This window comes from Miniopterus natalensis, chromosome 10 (assembly GCF_054644295.1).
Source record: "Miniopterus natalensis isolate mMinNat1 chromosome 10, mMinNat1.hap1, whole genome shotgun sequence".
NCBI lineage: Eukaryota > Metazoa > Chordata > Mammalia > Chiroptera > Miniopteridae > Miniopterus > Miniopterus natalensis.
Genome location: NC_142090.1, coordinates 71983599 through 72006009, shown reverse-complemented (window position 1 = coordinate 72006009; position 22411 = coordinate 71983599). Strand labels below are relative to the sequence as shown.

General features: G+C 38.7%; 1 protein-coding gene across 1 annotated transcript in view; it reads right to left on the bottom strand.

The window, feature by feature from the left end:
- Nucleotides 1–11299: 11299 nt before the first annotated feature.
- The window catches only part of SP4 (Sp4 transcription factor), a 49319-nt gene continuing 38207 nt past the window's right edge, over nt 11300–22411 (bottom strand). Inside the window, exon 5 of the mRNA XM_016217045.2 lies at nt 11300–14690. Coding sequence (XP_016072531.2) covers nt 14443–14690 — 248 coding nt within the window. The 3' untranslated portion in view covers nt 11300–14442. The remainder of the gene's footprint in view (nt 14691–22411) is intronic.

Here is a 22411-nt window from a genome sequence, read left to right as displayed (position 1 = left end):
AATTTCCGATGGCTGAAGTAGCCAGAACTGAGGGGATGGGGGTGGAGAGGGGTCCTTGAACTAAAGTGTGTGTTTTTTCAGTTGGTCCCCTGTATTATTTTTTGAGTTGGTCCCATTTAATTCTTTATTTCAAAATACAGCGCATCTCCTTTTTCTGCGCCTCCCTTTACTGCGCCTCACAGGTGTTGCGTTTTTTACAAATGGAAGGCGAGACGCCCCGCAAGAAGGGGACAGCTGGCCGCCTTGCGGGCATCCGCTCCCGGCGCCCTTAGGGCAGGCACACCTGCGAGGGGCTAAGGGCGCCGGGCCGGGCGGAGGGAGGCGCTGAATCCTCCGGCGGCTGCAAGAGGAGGCTTGGCTGACTCCATCCGGAGCTCTTAATCCCTGGCGGCCCTTCGGAGATGTCCCAAATGGCGCAACAGAACCGCACCGTTAGAGCCCCTTCTTGCGCCAGGGGAGAAAGCACCCCCTTGGCCACTGAGTCACCTTCACTTGAGGAAAATCCTCGTGGCCTGAGGCAACAGCAGGCAACACTTGCAGCAGTTAGAATGAGTACCTTGTTCTTGAAGGGGCCCACCTGGGCAGCATCTACTAAAAACAAATGAATAATTACCCCGGCGTCATTGGAAACCAGGAGTTTGGGCCTGGTAGCAAGGAGAAACAGACATAACATAAAGAGGGTAAGTAAATACCCCTTACACCTGATTTTGAAATAAAAGTTTCACTCTCAACTCATCATCCATGGTGTCTTCAATGAAATATCCATTACTTAGCTTTGCTCACTGAAAAGTGTGTGACACAAGAAGTAACCCTTTGCAACGAGCGTCCCTAAGTGCTTAGATGTTGGTCTCTAAATATGATTTCCCACTCCAATGAACAAGGAAACTTTGAGAAATGGCTACGCCCAGCTTTGGCACAGGAAAAATGCAAGCAGGTCTTGGAAGACACTGGAAGAGCAGAAAGCAGAGAAGCTAGTTATTAAACATGCGTGAGTGTATGCCAAAAATTTCAGGAGCCAACGTGAGGCGGCTCTTCACCTTAAATTTGAGCTTCAATCGGAATGAAAACATCAGTAGCTGAAAGGGCTTCGAGTACATGTCAGTCGATGAATTTCTATTGGAAGTGTGCTTCCAGATTCTCCTTATGATGTAGAAATTTGAGAAGAGCTTCGCTCCCACCCTTTTGTTGTTTACGACAACAAAAAATGCTGAGAAGTCTGAAAATCTTCCACTTTACTGGAACCCATCAGAGACCTGAGATTGCAGGGCAATGAACGACCCTGAAGCCTCTGGAGACACTGGACGTGAACTCCTGATTAGCTAAAGTAGACATCACTAGGCACTGGTAGGAAATGTTGAGCTGAATCTTTAAACAAACGGCTATCCATGGTGTGGTCTGCTTGAGAATCCACAGACCACTGGGGCCACAGATACGGGGAGGATTTGTACCCACTCGCAGGCCCTTCTCCGTGGACATCACGGGATTCTCACTAGAAAAGTTCGATGAGAGTCCTGAGAGGGCTTCCTTCTTCTCTCCTGGATCACTCACAATGGAGAGGCCCTCACAGCCGAGGGATCTTCTTGGAAGCAAAGCCTATAGCCCCAGTCAAACCTTCAGATGACTGCAGCCCCTGCCAACATCCTAACTCTAATCACCCAAATGACCCTGAGCCAGAACCACCCCACTAAGATGCTCCAAAATTACTGACCCATAGGAACTGGCTGATAATAAATGTTTGCTGACTTAAGCCGCTGGGTTTTAGAATAATTTGGAGTGCAGATTTTGGTACCTAAAAGCACGGTGTTGCCATAACAAATACCTAAAATGTGGGAGTGGGAGGAAGCTGCAAAGGCTTTTAGAAACGTGTTGGTAGAATCTTGATGAAACTTGTACAAACTTGTAGGAGACTTTGAGGAGGCTGTGGGTAAAGACTGGAGAGTGAGGAAAATCTTCTTCGAAACCAAAGGAAGGGAGAGTCTTGCTATGCCGCAGCAAATTATTTAGCAGCACCTTTACCTGTAGTAACAGAAAGTAGAGAATCACCTACTGAACTGGGTGATTTGGTAGGTTGGGGGAAGTAGGGCAAAGTTGGGTCAAAGGTCCAAACTTCCAGTTAGAAGTTAGATAAGTTCTGTAGATCTAATGTACGACACCGTGACTGTGGTTAACAATATTGTATTATGTACTTGAAAGTTGCTTGGAGAGTAGATCTTAAATGTCATCACACAAAACAACAAAAAAGTAATTATGTAAGGTCATGAAGATGTTAACTAATCTTATGTTAATCATTTCATAATATATGTGTGTATCTTATCACATTGTACACCTTAAATTTACACAATGTTATATGTCAATTATAAAGCTGGAAAAAATGTTTTACTATGGTATCTAAGCTGGGTACGGAGATGAGCATGTGAGGGGGGTTAAGGGGCAGTAAAAACAATAGAATCAATGGATTCTGACACTGAGAGAGGTTAAATGACTCGCCTAAAGTAAGGCAAATATTCAGTCTCTCCCCTGGGAAAGTGGGATTCCTGCTGAATTCCTCCGAGGATGAGTCGGCTTCGCCTTCAGGGCCAGCCCTGCGTGTACGAGTAGCAGATTATTTCCAGCCTCCCTAAAATGTTTCCTCTACTGCCAGCTCTGCCTAAAACCCCCTCAACCATCTGCTCCGATCACACAATTCCTCTGTGAGGGTAAATGACCCAATTTCACACACCGCACAGCGGCGCACTGGACGGTGAGGCCCTTACACGACAAGTGTGGTTGTAGTGAAGGTGGGGTTGCTTAATTCAGTGCCTCGGGCTGAGTGTTTCTTTTCTGTGGTCTCCAGTAGTTCAGGGAGCTTCTATTCGTGCTTGTCAAGTGGCAATTAAGCTTTCTAGCACTCCGTGTAGGTGACAGCATCTTCATTTTTGAGTGGGGGAAGCTTTCCATAACCTTCCAGAAGACTTCCCCTTGCTTCTAACTGGCTAGAATTACATCTCATGGCCACGTCTCAACCCTGCATTTGTCAAGGGAGGCGAGACGTCCACTTACCGAGATGCAGCTCCAGCCTCCTCTTAAGGGTCCGGCCACTAGGAGGAGCCTGAGCAAAATCTGGATTCTGTCGGGGAGGAAAAATGGTAAAACATCCATTTAAAGGCATGCGGAGTGTTCTTCTTCTCAGGTGGCCCCAGTACGCATAACGTCGTGGAATATCACGTTAAACTATCGTGATTTCCCATGAATTGCAAGACTTTGTTACTTTTTAAGGTTTGTTTGTTTTTTAATATATCTTTATTGATTTCAGAGAGAGGAAAGGAGAGGGAGAGAGAGAGATAGAAACATCAATGATGAGAGAGTCATTGATCGGCTGTAGCCCGCAACCTGGGCATGTGCCCTGACCGGGAATCGAACCCCGATCGCCTGGATCCTAGGTCGACGCTCAACCGCTGAGCCACGCCCGGCCAGGCAGCTACTGAGGACCTTTTATTACTTTTTTTAAAAAAAGTGTGGTTAAACATTAAAGGGACTTTATTCTTGGACAAGCCCTTGACTGAGGTCAGTTTAAGATTTTGAAATGAGAAAAACAGTAAAGCTGAGAAAAAAATGCGATTTGAGGAATTTTAATATCTGGGTTTTCAGAGATATCAAGGTATAGAAACAAGGGTATGAAAGGCAAATATGACAGGGAGCTGCTGTTTAGGTCATCGGACGTGTGGTGACATCAGAGAAGGGGGACATGCCAGTGAAGACACGTGGATGCAGGTCACAGGAAGGGACAGGAAGGGACGTCAACGCGTAAGGTCAGGACCATTCAAAGCAGACATCAAACAGCAGTTAGGTTTTCTTTCCACTGTTGGCTGTTTGTGTGTGTTTTTTGTGTGTTTTTTTTTTTAAAGGGGACTTAAAGCATCTTTGCCGAGAATGAGCATGAATTTAAGAATTAAAGGGGGAAATGCTATAGAAAAACCAACAGATTTGCAGGAAAGCATTATTTTGTAATACAGGCTGGGGCAAAAGTAGATGTACAGCTGTTCCTATGGAAAATCGTACATTAATAAATAATATAAGAAAAACGGTTCCACGTATTCACAACTGAACACCTACTTTTGCCCACCCTGTATTTAGAGAGAAAATACTGGGGTGTGCTGGAAATGACTGACAAAGGCAGGTGAGCTGGCAAACAGCGGCCACAGGACTCTGGGGAGAGGAAACCCTCACCCACTGCTCGGTGTCATCGCTTCCTGTACAAGTGTAATGCACCCTACTTTGCACTGCAGTTATTTACGCAGCTTTCTTTCCTTACTGGTAACCAAGCCCTTTGAGGCAGGCGCTATAAGGGACTGTGCCACTTTGTAAAATCCCCTGCAGCATCTAGCATAGGCCTCTAGCAATATTTTTGTTCAAATATTTGTTGAATTGAGAAAAGCCCTTCTGATGGAAGGAGATTTGACTTGGGGTGGTGAATGCACAACACAATATACAGATGATGTGCTATAGAATGTACACCTGAAACCTATATAATTTTATTAACCAATGTCACCCCAATAAACTAAAAAAAAGGTGGGGGGGGGGGAGAAAAGCCCTTCTAAAAAAATAATGCCAGGAAGGGAAGGACTTCTGTGACCCAAGAAATTTTAACCAGGGAAAGAGAGCCTCTGAAGGGAGAGGGGAAAATAAATCTATAAAAAGACACTAATTAAATTATAGGTGATCAGAACAAGAAAGCAGCTTTATTTTAGGAGCACTAGTTCCAGAGAAGAAGATTTAGAGATTAAAAAAATTCATGGAAAGAATATGAAAGGGCGTTAAGTTGTAGGGGGTAATAGCACAATCATTTGTGAATCTTTCCTAAATATTATTATTAAATATTATTATTTCTATTCCTGTTAGCTACACCTTTCCTTGGAATCAGATATGAGGAGCAAGCCCAGAGGAAATGCTCAGAGTTGGACACGGGGGAATTAAGTGAGGATTAGGGATCCCTCCCAGAGTGAAAGCATCACCCATCCATGTAACTAAGCCTTACATCTGTCTAGTGCTCAGTTACAAAGCCCTTTCACATGTGATAGCTGATTTAGTGGAGAAAGAGATTTGAGAAGTGTCTCCCTTTTGCCTTTATATTTACATTATATATCACATCTTTTATATTTACATCTTAACTCATTGTAACATCGCGAAAGTGTCTTCCGAACCAATAAGCACTATTTGCATTCTTGCTTTTGTATCTAAATATATACTTATATTCTTAATACGCTGGTAGTGGACTTTTCCAGGAGATAGGGTATCACACATAACTGGAATATTCCATCTCCAAGGATTAACATGTCGTCTTTAATGTCCAAATCCTGCCACGAAGCCCTTCCCCACTTTCCCAGCCCCTTACAGAGGGCATGCCTCTTTGTGACACATGAAGGGCTGCCTGGGCTGGGAAGGGTTAGGGTTAATAAAGCAGTCTTCCAGGTCTTTTCCTACAGCTACCCAAGCCCTTCGTTCCCCATGTAAACAGAGGATGCAAATACAGTAATCCCCTGTGAACCTCAGTAGTTTTGTCCTGAAACAATTAACAAAACTGCAGTTGGCAAGATCAAGGTCTTGGTGAAGAAAGGGGGTTGATGGAAGCAGAAGGAAAATAGCTTTAAGTGTATTTCGCTGATTCTATGCTGCACACTTTTTCACATTTTAACATCTCTGAAATTGGGGTGTGTCTTACATTTGTGGTCTGCCGAGGGGCATGTCTGTTGTAGTGATTACTGCTCAGATATCTGCAGCCAGACTTGCAGAATAGGATGTCACTGGCATGGAGGAAATTCCCGGACACAATAGTGGAGCCTTGGTTTAAGAAATGCTGCGTCGTTCATGCTCTTAATGGCACAGATGACAGTGGTTGAAAACGGATGACACCGGGTGTATTAGTCATCTCTTGCTACGTAACAAATAATCCCCAAAACACAGTGGCTAGAAACAACAAACCTTTGTTAGCTCACAGAGTCCCTGTTGGTCAAAAATCTGGCAGCGGCTTAGCTGGGTGCTCTGGCTCAGCCTCTCGTGAGGTTGAAGTTCAGGTCTGGGGTTGTAGTCGCCCGAGTGCTTGCCTGGGCTGGAAGAGCCACTTCAAGCTCGCTTAGGCGGCAGCTGTCCTGAGGGTCTCAGTTTCTTACCACGAGGGCCTCTCCACAGGGCTGTTTACTGCATGGCAGCTGCCGTCCTCTGAAGTGAATAACCCACGAGAAGCACTGAGAAGGAAGCCTCGGGGACTAAAGGATGTCTGACGTCACCTGCTGTCGCATCCATCCACTTCATTCTGTCCATTAGACACAAGTCACCGACTCCACACACCAGGGGAGGGGAATCAGGCTCTGCCTATTAAAGGGAGGAGCATAAAAGGATTTATGGACATATTTTTAAATCCACCACTCTTGCCCGGCCGGGCGTGGCTCAGCAGTTGAGCGTCGACCTAGGACCCAAGAGATTGCAGTTCGATTCCCGGTCAGGGCACATGCCCGGGTTGGGGGCTCAACCCCCAGTGTGGGGCGTGCAGGAGGCAGCCGATCAATGACTCTCTCATCATTGATGTTTCTATCTCTCTCTCCCTCTCCCTTCCTTTCTCTGAAATCAGTAAAAAATATATATATTAAAAAAAAAATAACAAAACCACCACTCGGGCAAAACCATGATTGAAAAATTAGCCACTGAACAGAGATTAATTTCTATCAAGCTTATCTTTCTGTCCACATAATTCCAGAGAGTGAGCAGAAGCAACTACCATATGAAACCAGAGTGAGTTAGAAATTTAATTCTGACTTATGAACTGTAGTTAGAAATACATGACGCTTTCCCACACACACCCCACACACAGTCCACACATACATACATGAATCTCACAACTAAGTTCAAATATAACATAAAAAAAGCTTCAAGGGCATATTTCAGTTAACGTTGTGGCCATTTACAATATTCCTGAACCGAGCTGGAATCTTTTCCCAGTGAGCTTATTGTTTGCCTTTAACTGATTTCCCTCACAGCAGTTTTCAAACCCGCCAGGTTGACCAAACACTTGGAGACCATGAAGGCCTTTGCACAGCACCATGAATTACTGATGTATTTAATTCCGACATGAAATTATACAAGCTAGGGATGACTTTACCAGCAGAAAATACAACTTTATTATGGCTTCTACATCTCAAAAATAATACTACCATCAATAAAATATTTATTAAACCACATTTCACAGCAGGATAATAAATAACACAATCTGAGCCAAGCCAACCATCTAGAAAGGCATGATTCAAAGACTAATGAGGGCTTGAGACAACTGCTCAAGTTTAATTTCCTCCCCTTCCCTCTAATTTGCTTTCGTGCGATGTTCACTCCCAGAGTCTGACTTCTTGGCTCCCTGCCTCTGACTTGAAACCTGTTCATCTTAATTTGGCCGAACATGACCTGAGCCCTGGCCCCAGCCTGCAACTGCAGGCCTAATGCCCTCCTGCCTCGGCAAGAGCCAGCCAGCCCCGGGAGTGGGACGGGGGATCTCCAAGTGCTCTGCAAGTCTAGGGATGCAAGGAGGTAGTGTTAGTGCTGAAAAGAGCCGCAGAATCCCCTGTGCCTGAATCTGGCACACAGTAGGTGCTCAATAAATGTACCGATTGAAACACAGCATCTCCAGAGGTAAGCTTGGGAACGAGAGGGGCGAGTCAGGTTAAATACAGGATCTGAAGCCAAGGTGAGGCAGTTAAAGAGGTAAGAAGGCTGGAAGCGGAGAGCAGCATCCAGCCAGAGGTGGCCCTGAACACCATCAGGGCGCTTAAGCCAGGACAGTCTGGCTGATTTCTTTGTTTATATCCTACTTTATTCCACAAAGAATCTGAAAAGCTAAGTGAAAGTAGCTTAGAGCTCATAAATGTAGAGCATCCTATTATTGTTTTCTGAACCAAGTCTAAGAGGAAGTTGTCTAGAATAAGAAAACCTTTGTACACCAAAGCAGGCATTTTCTTCTTGTGACTGCAATTTGGTAGGAAGCTGAACACACGAGAGTACTTACGCCTGCAAGCTTGAGTCTTATGATTTTTTTACTAGCTTTCTTAAGAACTCAGAAAGTGTGATCAGATAGTGCAAACATGATACAAAACCCAGAAGATCCATGTATGATTTTAAATACAGAAAGTTACACACACACACACACACACACACACACACAAAGTTACTGAGCCACACGTGAGCAACTGCTAGCTTTTCACTAACGGGGTTGCTTTGCTTGCCCGTTGGGTTGTCTGCTATCACTCTGAGGTGGCAAGTAGCAGTTGGAATTAATGTTTCAAAACTGGAAAATGACTAAGACTTGAAACTTGAATTTTGCTTAGCATTAGGGAAAGATAACCACCATATAGTTTTGAGGTAGAGCACCCCAAACTAGCTCCTAAGACAGACAGTAGTTTCAGAAAAACACACAGTTGAAACAAGAAATCCCCACTGGAATTTCACTCGTTTCTTTCGGGGATTTTGAGAATCAGCTTTCCAGTGTATTCTTGCCTGTTTTCAAAGCATTGCTGCACTGGGCCAGCTGGGAAATATTACATGCCCTCCACCTTTTGGGTGCTCAGAATTAGCAATAACTTCTGAACATGGCTGTCAGGGACATGATCATCTCATTGGAGCCTCAACACCTATGAGGTACCCCCTTTCTGCAAATGAGTAAGAGAGGGGGCAGGAAGGTCAACTGGCCCAAGGTCGTGTGGCCAGGAAGTGGCCAAACCACACTCCTCCGCCTCCCAGTTGGTCCTTCTGCCCCAGGGCTTGGCTCTTGCCAGGGAGATGCCTGCACTGAGTAGGCCTCCGAACTCCAATGGCCTGCAGGATGCCGCTGTACCCCCGCCCCCCTCTCCCGCTGACCTTGTTTTTGGGCCCCCTAGACTGCTGTGCTGCAGCCATGGTCCAGCCTCAGGCTCATCCCTTTTGCTGATTCCTCCCCCAGCCTCCCCTTCGATGCTGATTTGCAGGCTCGCTCACTCCTGCTCAGCCACTGCAGGGTGGCCTTCCTGCGCATGGCTCCCCTTGCCCGGAGCACTCTCTAGTATGTGTGAACTCTGAGGGCAGGGACAGGGACTTTTGTCTTGTTCTTGTCTATCTCTGACACTTGCTACAAAGTATACACTTAATATTTGTTCAGTGAGTGGAAACTCAAACTACCAACCTACTAGTTATTATTAAGTCCTGTAGCAAACTAATGTTCCGGAAATAGGAGGGCGAGGTAAAAACAGTTTTATGAGGCTTCTGATACAAATCTTTATACAGAATTTATCACAGGCCATGTGTGCACATTTAGGCCTGGCTGTAATTTCCCATGGCTTCCTTTCAGCAGCTTTAAAAACAAAATAGTTTTATTTTGAAGTCTGAACTTCCTAATCCAACCCAAATGTTATACGGATATATATTTAAATTGATATTATCTATTTAAGTGTACTTAATTCTAATAAAATATAGGGAACAAAGAACCCTGCCATGTTTCCATTGAACAAAATCTTAAACAGTGCCACAGTTATGCAAAGAAATTGTTAATTGGAGGGAAATACAACTATTTGTTTCCTTGAAAGAAATGATTGATAAAATATTTTGTTCCTATGGAACACTTTGAATATAGAACTGTGAAAATGTTGTTTGTGACTGTCACCTCATTTTCCCAGTTGACTTCAATGGGGAATGTACAATGTACGATTTTTTTTTTATACATGAAAATTTGGAGCATTTATTAACATTCTGAAATCTAGTAACCCTACTAATTGGAACATTTTTTTTCTTCCAGGAGAAATTATCCTAGCATTTGACACACTATTACCTTAGACATTTACAAGGTTTATCTTCCTCCCTCCCTCCTTCTTTAACTTCCTTAGCACTTGAGATTACTCAGGTATCCAAAAATAAATTATTTCATTGCCAATTGCTACAGAGGAACACAGCCTAAGGCCTGTACTAATTAGCAAATCTTAGACAACAGAAATACATGCCTTAGAAATCCTGCTATGCAATTACAAGTTGGTTGTATATATCAAACAGATATTACTGCTTAAGCAGTAGATACATGATTCAGATGTATTGAATAAAGTATTTCGCGTTTCTTGCATATATCTGAAGTCTACACCCATTTAAGCATCTGAACTTTGAAATAAAAATAGCAAACAAGCTATACTTTTCCCCCGATTTCTTAAAGTTATCATTATAAACAGTATTATAAACCATACCATATTATATCAGAGTTGCTCTTAGCACAGCTTCGCCTTTCCTGAGCCAATGGTTTTATGTCAACAATCTACGATAAAACAAAAATTTGCATTACTTTTATGGTGTTCTCTGATTCAGTCTTGTTCATGATTATGTGGTTCCCAGAATTCCAAGAATCAAACTGGTTTTACTATATTAAAACGTTAACTTTCTAATTGCATTATCCCCCCCTCTTCTATACAATATCATCCTGATGCTTCCAAATGTACATTTTTCAGGTAACTGAAATATACATCTTTAGTTTTCACACCTTTTAAAAACTGACTCCTTCCTGGCAGAGTAGCACAGACTTCACTGTTTAATTCGGAGTCATCTATGAACACATATTATCCCACCAAGTTGTGACATAACCATGTCTTTACCGTAGGGCTTTGCTGTACAGAGCGACCTACCCATCCACCATACAGCCTCCGATTACTACAGATCCCAACAGGCTTGGGCGTCTTCCATCAGTGCCCTTCCCCTGCTGCCCCACAGCCCCCACCCCTCACTTGCCTGGCATCTGGCCTGGGGCTTGGAAACCTGATTTCACCCAAGCTGTTATCATAACCTAGTTATTACGTCAGTAAGGTTCTTCATGAGGTTTGCAGGGTCCTCCCAGGAGGAAAAGACAACAGCTTTTACGTATAGACTTTCGTGGCATCTCCGTGGCATGCCTTGCTATCTTAGTGTTCCTGGGATCTTACATTATGTCTTAATTAGTTTTCGTTTTTAGCTCTTCCTACAATTTCATAGCATTTATTGCTTAAAAATATTTAAGTAAAAAAAAGTCCCTAAATCAAATTTTAATTTCCGTAAATGTCTAGAGCAATGGCTACAAATTAACATGAAATTTGAATTGGCGATCTGTGGCAGTCTGTTCAGAGGGATGGTGACCAGATCTTAACACCGGGAATTATAAAGAGCTGCCAGTATGTTTTCTAGGGAGAAGAGTTTTCTTTCCTGTGTTTGCCGTGATAAGAAGGTTGATGGTTCAAAGAATTTATTGCTGCTTTATAGTATACATAATTAAATGAAGAAACATGTTAAACTCCAGGGAATTTTTATAGGTTACTTGCAATTGTTATTGCAGGCAACAACTTGTACATGATTTTATTTCCAAATCCACAAAAAACAAATTTTATACAAATCAGCACTGTAAAAATGTCAATTACAGCCCCAGAGGCTTTGCTGGCAGAATAATTGTCTAAATTCTAGGATATGGGAAACAGGATTTTTTCTGAAGTCATCTTTTTTTTTTCCATTTTCTTTTTTTTTTTTTACAAAAAAAATTTACAAGTGAAATGTTACTACAAAACTTTTTATAAGGAATTTTTGCAAAACATTTACATTTTACCATCAACTATTTCTGTTTTAAAATCATTATGTAGATTTAATACCCTATGCTGCACATCAATTTATGTGGGATGACAACTTAGTGACATGCATAAAAAAAACACCACAAGGCATTAAAATGAAGACTTAAATACAAATATTGTTGCAATAAAACAGTTATAAAATTGAAAAATAGGACCTAAACATCATGCTTATCTAAGTTTGACAAATTAACTTTTTCTCCTAGATTACACACTTTTATTACTGCTCTCATGAGAGTGTGATAAATAATGACTTAACATCAAGTTCTAATGTAATCAGCAACACATACACAAACCTAACCAAAGAAAGTATACCGTAAGAAAAAACTATTCTAACACTGGAGTTCTACCATGATAAATACATAGCTTTGCACTGATAATTACAATAAAGAAAAGTTCTGTAACAGTGGCAAAGGGAATGAACAGTGAAATGCCATTAAACAGACTCTACTGCACATCTGTGCCCTATTACTTATAACAGCTCTATCCCACTGAGTCAAATAAAGGACGTTGACATTTACGATTCTTATAAGACAGAAAAGTGGATTCAGAATGGTATGCAGAACAGGCTGTCAGAATATTTCTAATTTCAGTGGTGAAATGTGCACCTGCTAACACAAATTAATATATTTTATATGCTATAAAGCTATCCAGATTCAGTTTGTTAAATTTATAATAGGCCTCATTGTTGATTAAAAAATAGCTTCCATCTCTGAAGAGCATACATAGATACTCATTAAAACTGGTTCACGGAATAATGGTGCAGAGAGCTCATACTTGGTATTATCAACAAAAAGTGTCACTCTGAGAAAACATGATCCAAACATTAAGTTTCTTTGCATAAAAAAATTTATAGTACTGATTGTGTAGCATAATGATAGATAAAATATATATTTGATGTTCAGCTCCTATATAATAAAATTAAAATTAACACTACCAAATGCTCCTCTGTACCAAACAAAACAAACTGATTCTGATGTTTTAAAGCCAGATACATCAGTTAAGAGTACATTAAATAAAATATACAAAACAATTTACAAAATCCAACTAAAATTTAAAGACTTTGTTACAAGTCTACAAAAGCTTTAAGAAACTTGAAATTTATAACCACAGTGTAAAATTTTTTTTTCCTTTAATCTCAAAGCTTTTTTATACAAACTGAAAGCACAAAAGACCTTCAGTTTTATATAACGCTACAAAGGGCTGGCCTAAAGTGTACATAGTGTAAACAGTGATCATTACAGTATTTCTCCTTCATCAAAAATACAAGAAATATCACAATTTTGGAAGAGAATTCGCATGAGTAGTACTTTTCCTGAAATAATAGAGAATGCACAAGAAAACATGTACCTATATTCAAACAGTCCCTAAACTAATGATGTTACTAAACCAAGCAGTTAAAAACTTTAGTTTTCAAATGGTCAATTCCAATTCCATTATGATTCTGTGTAAATACATTTTTAAATATGAAATATCTTACTAATATTTAAGCTACTGATATAATCCAAATATTTTTCATATGAAACTTTTGGCCATCTTTCCTATAAAACCCTTGCATAAACAATGAAATACATTTTTTCTTTAGTCACTTACTTAACTAAAAATTATTCCGATTTTTAAAAAATAATTTTTGTTTCATAATATCACACCTGTTACATATTTGTTAGGCTGCCTTTTTAGGGAAAATCCATTTACTGATATAACATAAAGACATTACTGTGTTATAAAATCTTAATCAGCCTTCTAACACAGCACTAGATATAAAATGGGATTGGCTAATTTTTAGTAGAGAGGAAAATGGAAATTATAATGTAGTTACAAGATAATTTTCTGCTGGCCTTAAAAAAAGTGTGATTAACTCTTTCTTTGGCTACCAAGTCAAAGCATAAAGGATTTTGCACATTGTCAACATAACTCATATTTACAGAATATGAAACTACAGACTGACTTATATTCTATGCAAATATTTCCAATATAAACATTTTAAATGAATTGTGTGGTACAACCCAGGGTTAGGAATAGAATCAATCCTAACTTCAAAACCTTGTATTAAGTTGCCTCATTTTATTTTTCTGAAGTTATTATGAGTTTTAACCATATTTCCCCCCAGTATTTTCCTAAGGTTTTAATCTAAAATTTAACCTAAGGTTTAGCTCTAAGTTCCTCTTGTGTCTCCAAATGGAGAAAGTAATTAAACTTCACTGATTGTCTGCATACACACTACTATAATGTAGTGGTAATAAAGATCTGAGGTGCATCTCAGATTACTTTTTTGGAACTTTCCTAATTCAACTGTTAAAGAATTTCTAACATTTAGAAAAGACGGCCAAAACTATTTTCAGTTGATTTTCCAAAAACCAAGCTAAGAAAATAAAGTATCGTCCCTATTTTCAGTTAACTATCTTGTTTTCTGTGCTATAGAAAAAAATCCATATAAATTATTACTGACTGAAAAGTATTTGAAAGAAAACAAGTCCAGTTAAGGTGCAGCCTGCACACTACTGAGGTCTGTCTTTCTAAATATGCTAACACATGATAAGAGAGGGGAAGATTCAGTTTCAACATTATGTGACACATTTCCAAATAACTACAACTTATAGCATGGAGGAAATACTTTTCTATCTGTTTCCAGTACATCCATTTGCCTCTTGTGTTTTTAAAAATTCAACACTTCACATGTTGACCCCAAATCTTGGAACACTTAAAGAAGCCAAAAAACAAAAACATGATTTCCTACTCTGTAATCCACTTGACCAGCCCATTTCCAGATTTTCAAAGGTGTGTAAACGTAAGTGCAGCACTAGAGGTCTCTGTTATAAATAACTTCTCAGAATTCTTCCACGTTGGCTGAAACATTGGGAGTTGCTGGGTTTGAATCTTGAGAAATGGCTGCAACTGTGACAATTCTTGGGGAGCCAAGCACCTCTGTAACAGATGAGTCCAGTTCTCCCGAGGTAACAATGGCAAGAGCTGTCCCACCACCTTTCTTATTCTGGTGCGTTTTGACATGTTTGGAGAGATGATCACTCCGCATAAACCTTTTAGAACATTCTATGCATTCAAATCTCTTTTCACCTAAACAGAAAAATAGCAAATAAATAGTAACTCATTTTATTTAAACAAAATTATGTTAAATAATTTCTGGTCATAGTCCACTTTTGTTTAACTCTTGACTAGCTCCAAAATACTTTGTTTTTATTTTTAAATGTGCTCAAACAAGCAATGCAATGCAATACAGGAGAAACAGCATGTGACTGGAAATAAAAGACACAAGTTAAAGTGCTAGTTTTGCTAAAAACTGGGAGTAAAAGCTGAAGCAAGTAAAATAACCACTCTGGGCTTCAGTTTCCTCATCTATGAAACAAGAGGGTTTCTAACAGATGATCTCAAAAATCTCTTTCAGGTATCATAATATACAGTGTTGAAGGTTTTGGTTATAATGCCTAAAAGCATGAAAATACCTTAGAACTATTTCAAATAAAATCAGTTAATAATTTAATAGTGTATTGAGTTTCCTCACAAGGCAAAAATGAGTCAGGCAAATAATAAATTTCAACTAGTAAGAGTTTTCAGGTCTCAGAGAATAAGATTATCAGGTTCTAGTACAAAAAGTGATCCTTAAATATGCTCTCGTTAGCATGTAAGGTAGTTCTACTGGAACTATCCAATTCTATAGCCTGGAGTAAAAACTAACTTGCCCTGGCCAGTGCGGCTCCATGGTCAGAGCATCGGCCTGTGCACCGAGGGCCGTGGGTCTGATGCCCAGTCAAAGGCATGTACCTGGGTTGCAGGTTCCATCCCTGGCCCTGGTCGGGGCATATGCAGGAGGCAACCAATCAATGCGTCTCTCCCACATCGGTTTCTCTCTCTTTCTCTCTTCTCTCTCCCTCCTTTACACTCTATCTAAAATCAGTGAAAAAATAGGAAAATATTCTCAGATGAGGATTCACAAACAAACAAAACTAACTAAAAAACACAACTAACTAAATGTGAACAAAAGGAAAAATCCATTTCAATTTTGTGTATAATAGGGCACTTAAAAAACTGGTTAATTAGCATACTGTGATGCTCATGATGGGTCAACTATCATCTTCAGTCCTTCCTTCTAAAACTCTTAAGGGAATGAAATGTTTTCTCCGTCTGACAGTAGAACCTGTGTAATAAAGTTCAGCTCAGCTGATGTCTTTACTTGGCCCTACTTTTGACTTACCAATAGGAAATCTATAGGTTCAAGTTTGTCCATGTCAGATATTTTCCCCTCTTCATGTGTTTGCTTTTATTTTATTTTTAAAATTGCATTTGTAGTATCTCATTGAACTTTTCTTTCTCTTTCAGTTTTGAAAAATTAAATGAAAGGATAAATAAATGGTTTATACAAAATTCTCAGACATTAAAAATAAAAGCGGTTAAGCTTTCGGGTAAAGTGACCGCATTTACAAATGCTGACACCCAGAAAAGGAAAAACGGGTAAACAAGGGTTTCGTTTTAGGATCAATTGAACTCCTTTACAAACTTTCAAGTTTCCCATTAGTTTTCAAAAGAAAAATTCTGTTTACAAATTCCTAAAGCTGAAAGAAATCTTAAAGATCTTGTTTTACATTTTCATTTTATTGATGTGTAAGTTGAGGCTCCAGAAATTAAACTGCCTGGGAATCACACAACTTATTAGTATCAGAGGAGGATTCAAGGCGTTCAATTTCTAGTTTGGGCTTTCCAAGCTACACCGCCGAGTGCAACTAGAGAGCACCACTCTTCACAGCACCAATAGCTGAGGGTAATCAGAAAGAAACCAGGTGGGGATGGCCTGACCGCATGACATCCTTCAGGAGGCACTGAATCAACTAGGGGATCAACCTACACAGTGGCTGCTTAATAAACATTTGTTAGCTGTGATGCTCATGAACTCAGTCATTTTTCAACAAATATTTGTGAATATATCTGTGACGTGCCAGGCACTGGCGATACAAAAATGAACAAGTCGGAAACTCTGACTTTAAGAAGCTCTCATAACCTCGAGAGTCATTTGCAACCATGTGGAGCTATGGTTAAGCTTCAATTAAGAAAGAAATCCTTACCTACTCCATGGCAAACTTTAAGATAAATGGGAAATGGTTTGTGTGTGGACTCTCAAGGCTGTCTACTCCTAAGTGGTGTGAGTATCCAATCAATTTCAAGCGATGAAATTTGACTAGACTCTCAAAATAAGTAAATTGAGTTGTACAATTAAACTATCATTAGAGAAATGACATTTTAGTGAATTACCCTTTTCCACAGAGAAGTGTGTTCTCTGTGGTGTCAGACAATTTCTAAATCTCCTAACTCTTAGCAAACATTATCATTATACTTTATCTCAAGGAGGTACAGAGTTCTTATACTACTAATTACACATGCTGCAGTATCTTTTAAATTATTTAATAATTATTCTTAGTAGGTTAATACTTTTAGCAATTAATGCAATAACTTATCAAAACTGTTGATAGTGGTTTACTTATGTTAGGCAGAATGGCCCCACAAATATGTCCAAGCCCTAATCCCTGGAACTTGTGAATGTGTTTAATTACATGGCAATAGGAATGGTACTAAAGTTACAGAGGTTAATATAAGGAGATTATTTCGAAACACCTAGGTGGGCCCAATCTAATCACATGAGCTCTTAAAAGCAGAGGGCTTTGTTTAGCTGGAGTCAGAGATGCAGCTGAGAGAGGCTAGACCTGTTGTTGGTGGAAGGGGCCACATAGAAAGTATAAGAAGGAATGTTAGCAGCCTCCAGAGTGAAAACATCAGCCCCCAAGGTGAATTTGGTTGACAGTGTGATTGATTTTGGAAGCAAATTCTTCCCCAGAGTCTTTGGTAACGAACAGAGCCCAGCCGACACCTTGATTTCAACTGTAAGATGCTAAGCTTAGCAGACTCAGGCAGAACTTACTCAAACTTCTGACTGAAACTGTGATACAATAAATGTGTGTGATTTTAGGCTGCTAAATTTGTGGTAGTTATGGCAGCAATAGAAAACTAATAGTTATATAAGATATACCCTTGAAAAATTAAAGCCTACTAAAAAAATAAATTATAGCTGATATATTATATATAGTTCAAGATCTCTGAAAAATCTTCATTACAAGAACCCAAAGCATGTCAAGGACAAATTCAAAATTTTGTTTTTCTAAGACAGTGATTTTCAAGTGGTGTGCCAGGGAGCACAGCCAATACAACAGCAGCCATCCAGTGTGAATGAATCCAAATTATACCTATTTTTTGTCAGATCGGCAAAAAATATATTTTTTGGTGTGCTGCAGAATTTTAGTAATTAGCTTATGTGCCCTGAGTTGAAAAAGGTTGAAAAACACTGCTCTAAGAAAAGCTCAAAAACATAATCCAAACAATTGTGATTTAATAAACTGACTACAGGAAAAAATTTCTGCTTCTTTGTGTAGATTATTAAGAGGCGGCCATGCTGTATTACAGGATCATTAAAATACAGCAGAGTCTTTTAAAATAATTTAAGTAGAAAATTTCCTAACATTACATTCTAACAGTAATTTTGCTCAGAAAGCATTTGCTTAGATTTTGTAACGGAATTATAGATTTGAGGGATGACTGAAATAAATCAGATCTTTTAAGTTTTACTTATTGGAAACTAAACATCAAGAGCCAATTATAGCTTTCACAGTTCTGCCTATAACCTGGTTTTTAAAATGTTACCCTCAAGCCTAAGCTAATACAATGTATAAAACATTTTATGAATTATTAACATTGTTTCTAAATTTGCCATTTAATAACATCCCTCCATATTTATGTATTAAAATTAATTTCAGGGGCAAACTAAGGAACTGTATTAGTTTACTGGGGCTTCTGTAAGAAAATACCACAAATTGAGTGGCATAAAACAACAGATATTTATTCTCTCACAGTTCTGGAGGCTAGATGTCCAAAATCAAGGTATCAGTAGGGCAGTGTTCCCACCAGAGGCCCTAGAGAAGCATCCTTCGCTTGCATCATCCTAGCCTTCTGGTAACGTCCAGTAATCCTTGGCACTCACTGGCTTGAAGCCGCATCCTTCCAACCTCTCTCTGCCTCTGTCTTCACATGGCCGATTCCCATGTCTCTATATGTGGTCACCGGTCACTGGATTTAGGGCCTACTAAGTCCTAAAATCTAGGCATAGTATCACCTCATCTTAATTCATTTAATCTGCAAAATCCTGTTTCCAAATAGGGCCACATTCACAGATACCAGGCATTAGGACTTGAACATATCCCACTACATGGAAACTAATGTCTGGAATTTGTTATAGCCAAGTAAAAAATACACTCTTTGCTCAATAATTAACTTGCACTAAATGTCCATATGTATCATATATACAATTTCTTAGTAAAAATAACTAGGCTTTTACATATAACTCATATTACAGAAATCACTTTTTTAAATTTGTTTTAAGAAACTCAGTTATTCAAATTAACTAAGAGACTTGTAATCCCTGGATCCCTCCGATATCCTCAACCCATCAGTCCTTAATGGGTACTTTTACCAACCCAGCCTAGAATATCTACGTGAATCTTTTTTCTTTTTTTTAAATCATCACCCAAGGAGTGAGGATATTTTTTCCATTGATTTTTAGAGAGTGGCAGGGAGTGGGGAGGGTGCATACCGGAGAGGCAACTGATTGATGTTTCTCACACTGATGTTTCTCTCCTTTCTCTTTCTCTCCCCCTTCCTCTCTCTCTAAAATAAATAAAAACAAATCCTCAGGTGAGGATTTAAAAAAAAAAAAGGAAACCTATGACTACATACATAATTATGAAATTAATAGAACATCAAAGATTAAAAGTTCTTACAGGAAAAACAAATTTGGACAGGGCATGTCAAAGGACAGAGGAGATGATCTAAAACAACTTCCATTGGCCAAAGATGGAATGATTTGAGCAAGAAAATAATGATAGTATTGGATTATGACCCCCAAAAGAAAATACTCATGAGTCCATAGTGATATAAATAAATGACTGAATAAACAAATAGTTGGGGAAGAAGGTATAAATCTTGCCTTACACAAGAATTACAACTAAAAATTATACAAGCAATAAGGGAAAAGAAAATGACCTTTAGAACACCACAGTAATAATTAACTGCAGGCAAGAGACAATGAGAAATGCTAAAAGTAAAACATTAGTATTTTCTTTAAAGAGAAACAGGATGTTTGCATAAACTCAAAGAATCTCCACAAAATATTTACTAATTACTGTGTTTGCTTTCATATTATGTCACAAATTCCTTCATACTCCTTGTTCCAGGAGGTGGAGCTTAATTCACCTCCCCTTGAATGTAGACTGGACTTAGTAACTTGCTTCTTATAAACAGAGGATAGAAATAACTTCACAGTGGAGATGCCTGGCACACACTGTCTTAAACAATTCATCAAGGTTAACATCACCAATAATAAGACATACTGGCAACATGTACTACTTTATATTATGCGATGAGAAGGGCAATAGTATCTGTTCTGTTCTTTCCAACAGCAATTCATAACCTCAGTCTAACCATGAGAAAATATCAAACAAACCCAAATTGAGGGATATTCCACAAAATTCCTAACTTTCAGAGGTGTCAAGGTAAGAAAAGCCAGAGGGGAAAAAAGGAAATTTCACAAATTGCAGGAGACTAAAGAGGCATGACAGATAGATGCAATGTGATATTCTAGACTGAATCCTGGAACAGAAAAAGTATATTTGTGTGAAAGTCTGTAGTTTAATTAATAGTATTGTGCCAATGTTAATTTTTTTTAGTTTTTATAAGTTACTGTGCTTATAAAAGAGGTTAATTTTAGAGGAGGCTGTCTTTGTGACTCTGTTGAAAGCATAAAATAACTTCAAAATAAAAAGTTATGAAAAGAATAAATAAGCTCTTAAAAGTTAAAGGGGAAAATTAGGTAACCTACAAAAACATAAGGAAAAAACCACAAGGAACTTATTAGTATAACATGCAAGAATATAGAGCAGTGCCATTAATGTTTTGAGTGAATATAATTTTAAACCTAGAATTGTGTATAAGCCAAACCATCAATTAAGTGGAAAAGCAAAATTAAGGGCATTTTTAGACAAACTTACTTCCCCGTGCATTTTTATAGAAAGCATTTCAGAATGTTTTCAAGCAACTAAGGAAGTAACTGAGGAAAATGAAGATAGGAGATCTTGAGACACTGGATCCAAACCAACAGAGCAGGGGAAAAAAGTCTCAAGATTGCAGCTGTGCAGCAGCCCTAGAGAGGAATCAAGTCAGTGTCGGAGCAGAAAGCTGGAGACCTCCAGGAATAATGTAAAAATGGATGCAGCTGATACTATTCTTGAAAAGTAGAAGTAACAAAAATGTTAAAGCAATAATGAAAGGGGCGGAAAACAATTAGAAGCTTCATGAAAAACACACAGGAAGAGTATGTAGTCATAGTACATTACAGAGCTGGAATATAATTACTGTTTACTAATTTTCAACTTTAAGAATTAAGTTATTTTAAAAAGGAGACACTGCTTATTGAAAAGAATGTAAGCATTTTAACATCAAGTGAAAGAGAAGAGAGAGACTATAAAAGTTTAGGTGACAGAAGGTAAGAGGTTAAAGAGATGGGAAATGAGCAGACATGGTAATAGGTATCACAGAGCAATGAGTCAAGAGACAAAGAAAAACAATGTCATCAGATAGTGCAAAGTGAGATAAATTCTTAACTCTCAATACAAGAAGTCAATAGACAGTATTTAATATTGATAGATCAATAAATAACACTATAAACATATTATTTAGATATATGGCAGCCATCGCAGGAAGAATAAAAATGTAAAAATAGTTAAAAGATTAAATATACGTTTCTCTGGGGAGCAGAACAGGGGTGGGGCAAAAAGCCACTGCAAGCTCTTCCATATGACTTGAATTTTAAGTACCATATGTATGTATCATTTGGAAATTTTTTTAAAAAGCAAAAAAATCTGTATTATTTTCAGCAGTGAATTAAAATAACTCAATTCATAGTAAGGTACTGAGTTTCTACTTAGTGTAGTGGCTGGACATAAAACAAAACATGGTTCTTGCCATAAATAGCCAAGGCTTTGAACTTAACATATCAATGCTTAATCAATATTTACTTATCTCAAAAGATATTGTTTCATATACCTTTGAACAACCCTAACACTTAGATAGGAGTTACTATATTAAACCTTTAAAAGTAAAATAGTGATAGCTTAACTTTTTTCAGAATTATGCTTAATTAAACAATTTTGTACATAATGTATTAAGATGTTTGAAACAATGGAAGTAAGCTTAAAGTACATTTCAAGAATAAGCTAGTGGAAAATTATAATGGTGTGGATCATTAAGAAATATATATTCTTCCAAATCATTAATCTTTGGTTTTAAAGTTTATGTGTATGTAAATCCTTGGATGAATCTGTTTTGTGTATTTGTGTGAGTGTGGATATATGATAAAGAGGGACTCCAGAAACTCACTGTTTCTCACACAAAATTATGAAATCACAATGTGAGGTTCCAAATTAAAGAAAGCAGCATTTTTTTCTTAGCTTCCCTAATCTCTCCCACTGCTAAGCTAGAATGGAAATACTATATCCTCTCATATTTTTCTAAAATGGAAATCAACCCTGTCATAGGATTAATTTTTATTCACACCACATTTGCCAATATGAATGGTGAGGTGGCCTTAGAAGGCCCAATGCAAAACCATAAAGAAAACTTTTAAAACTTTTTTAAAAATTAAAATTCTTAGTTTTAGCATAATGCTTATTAAGGGATTGACCAAT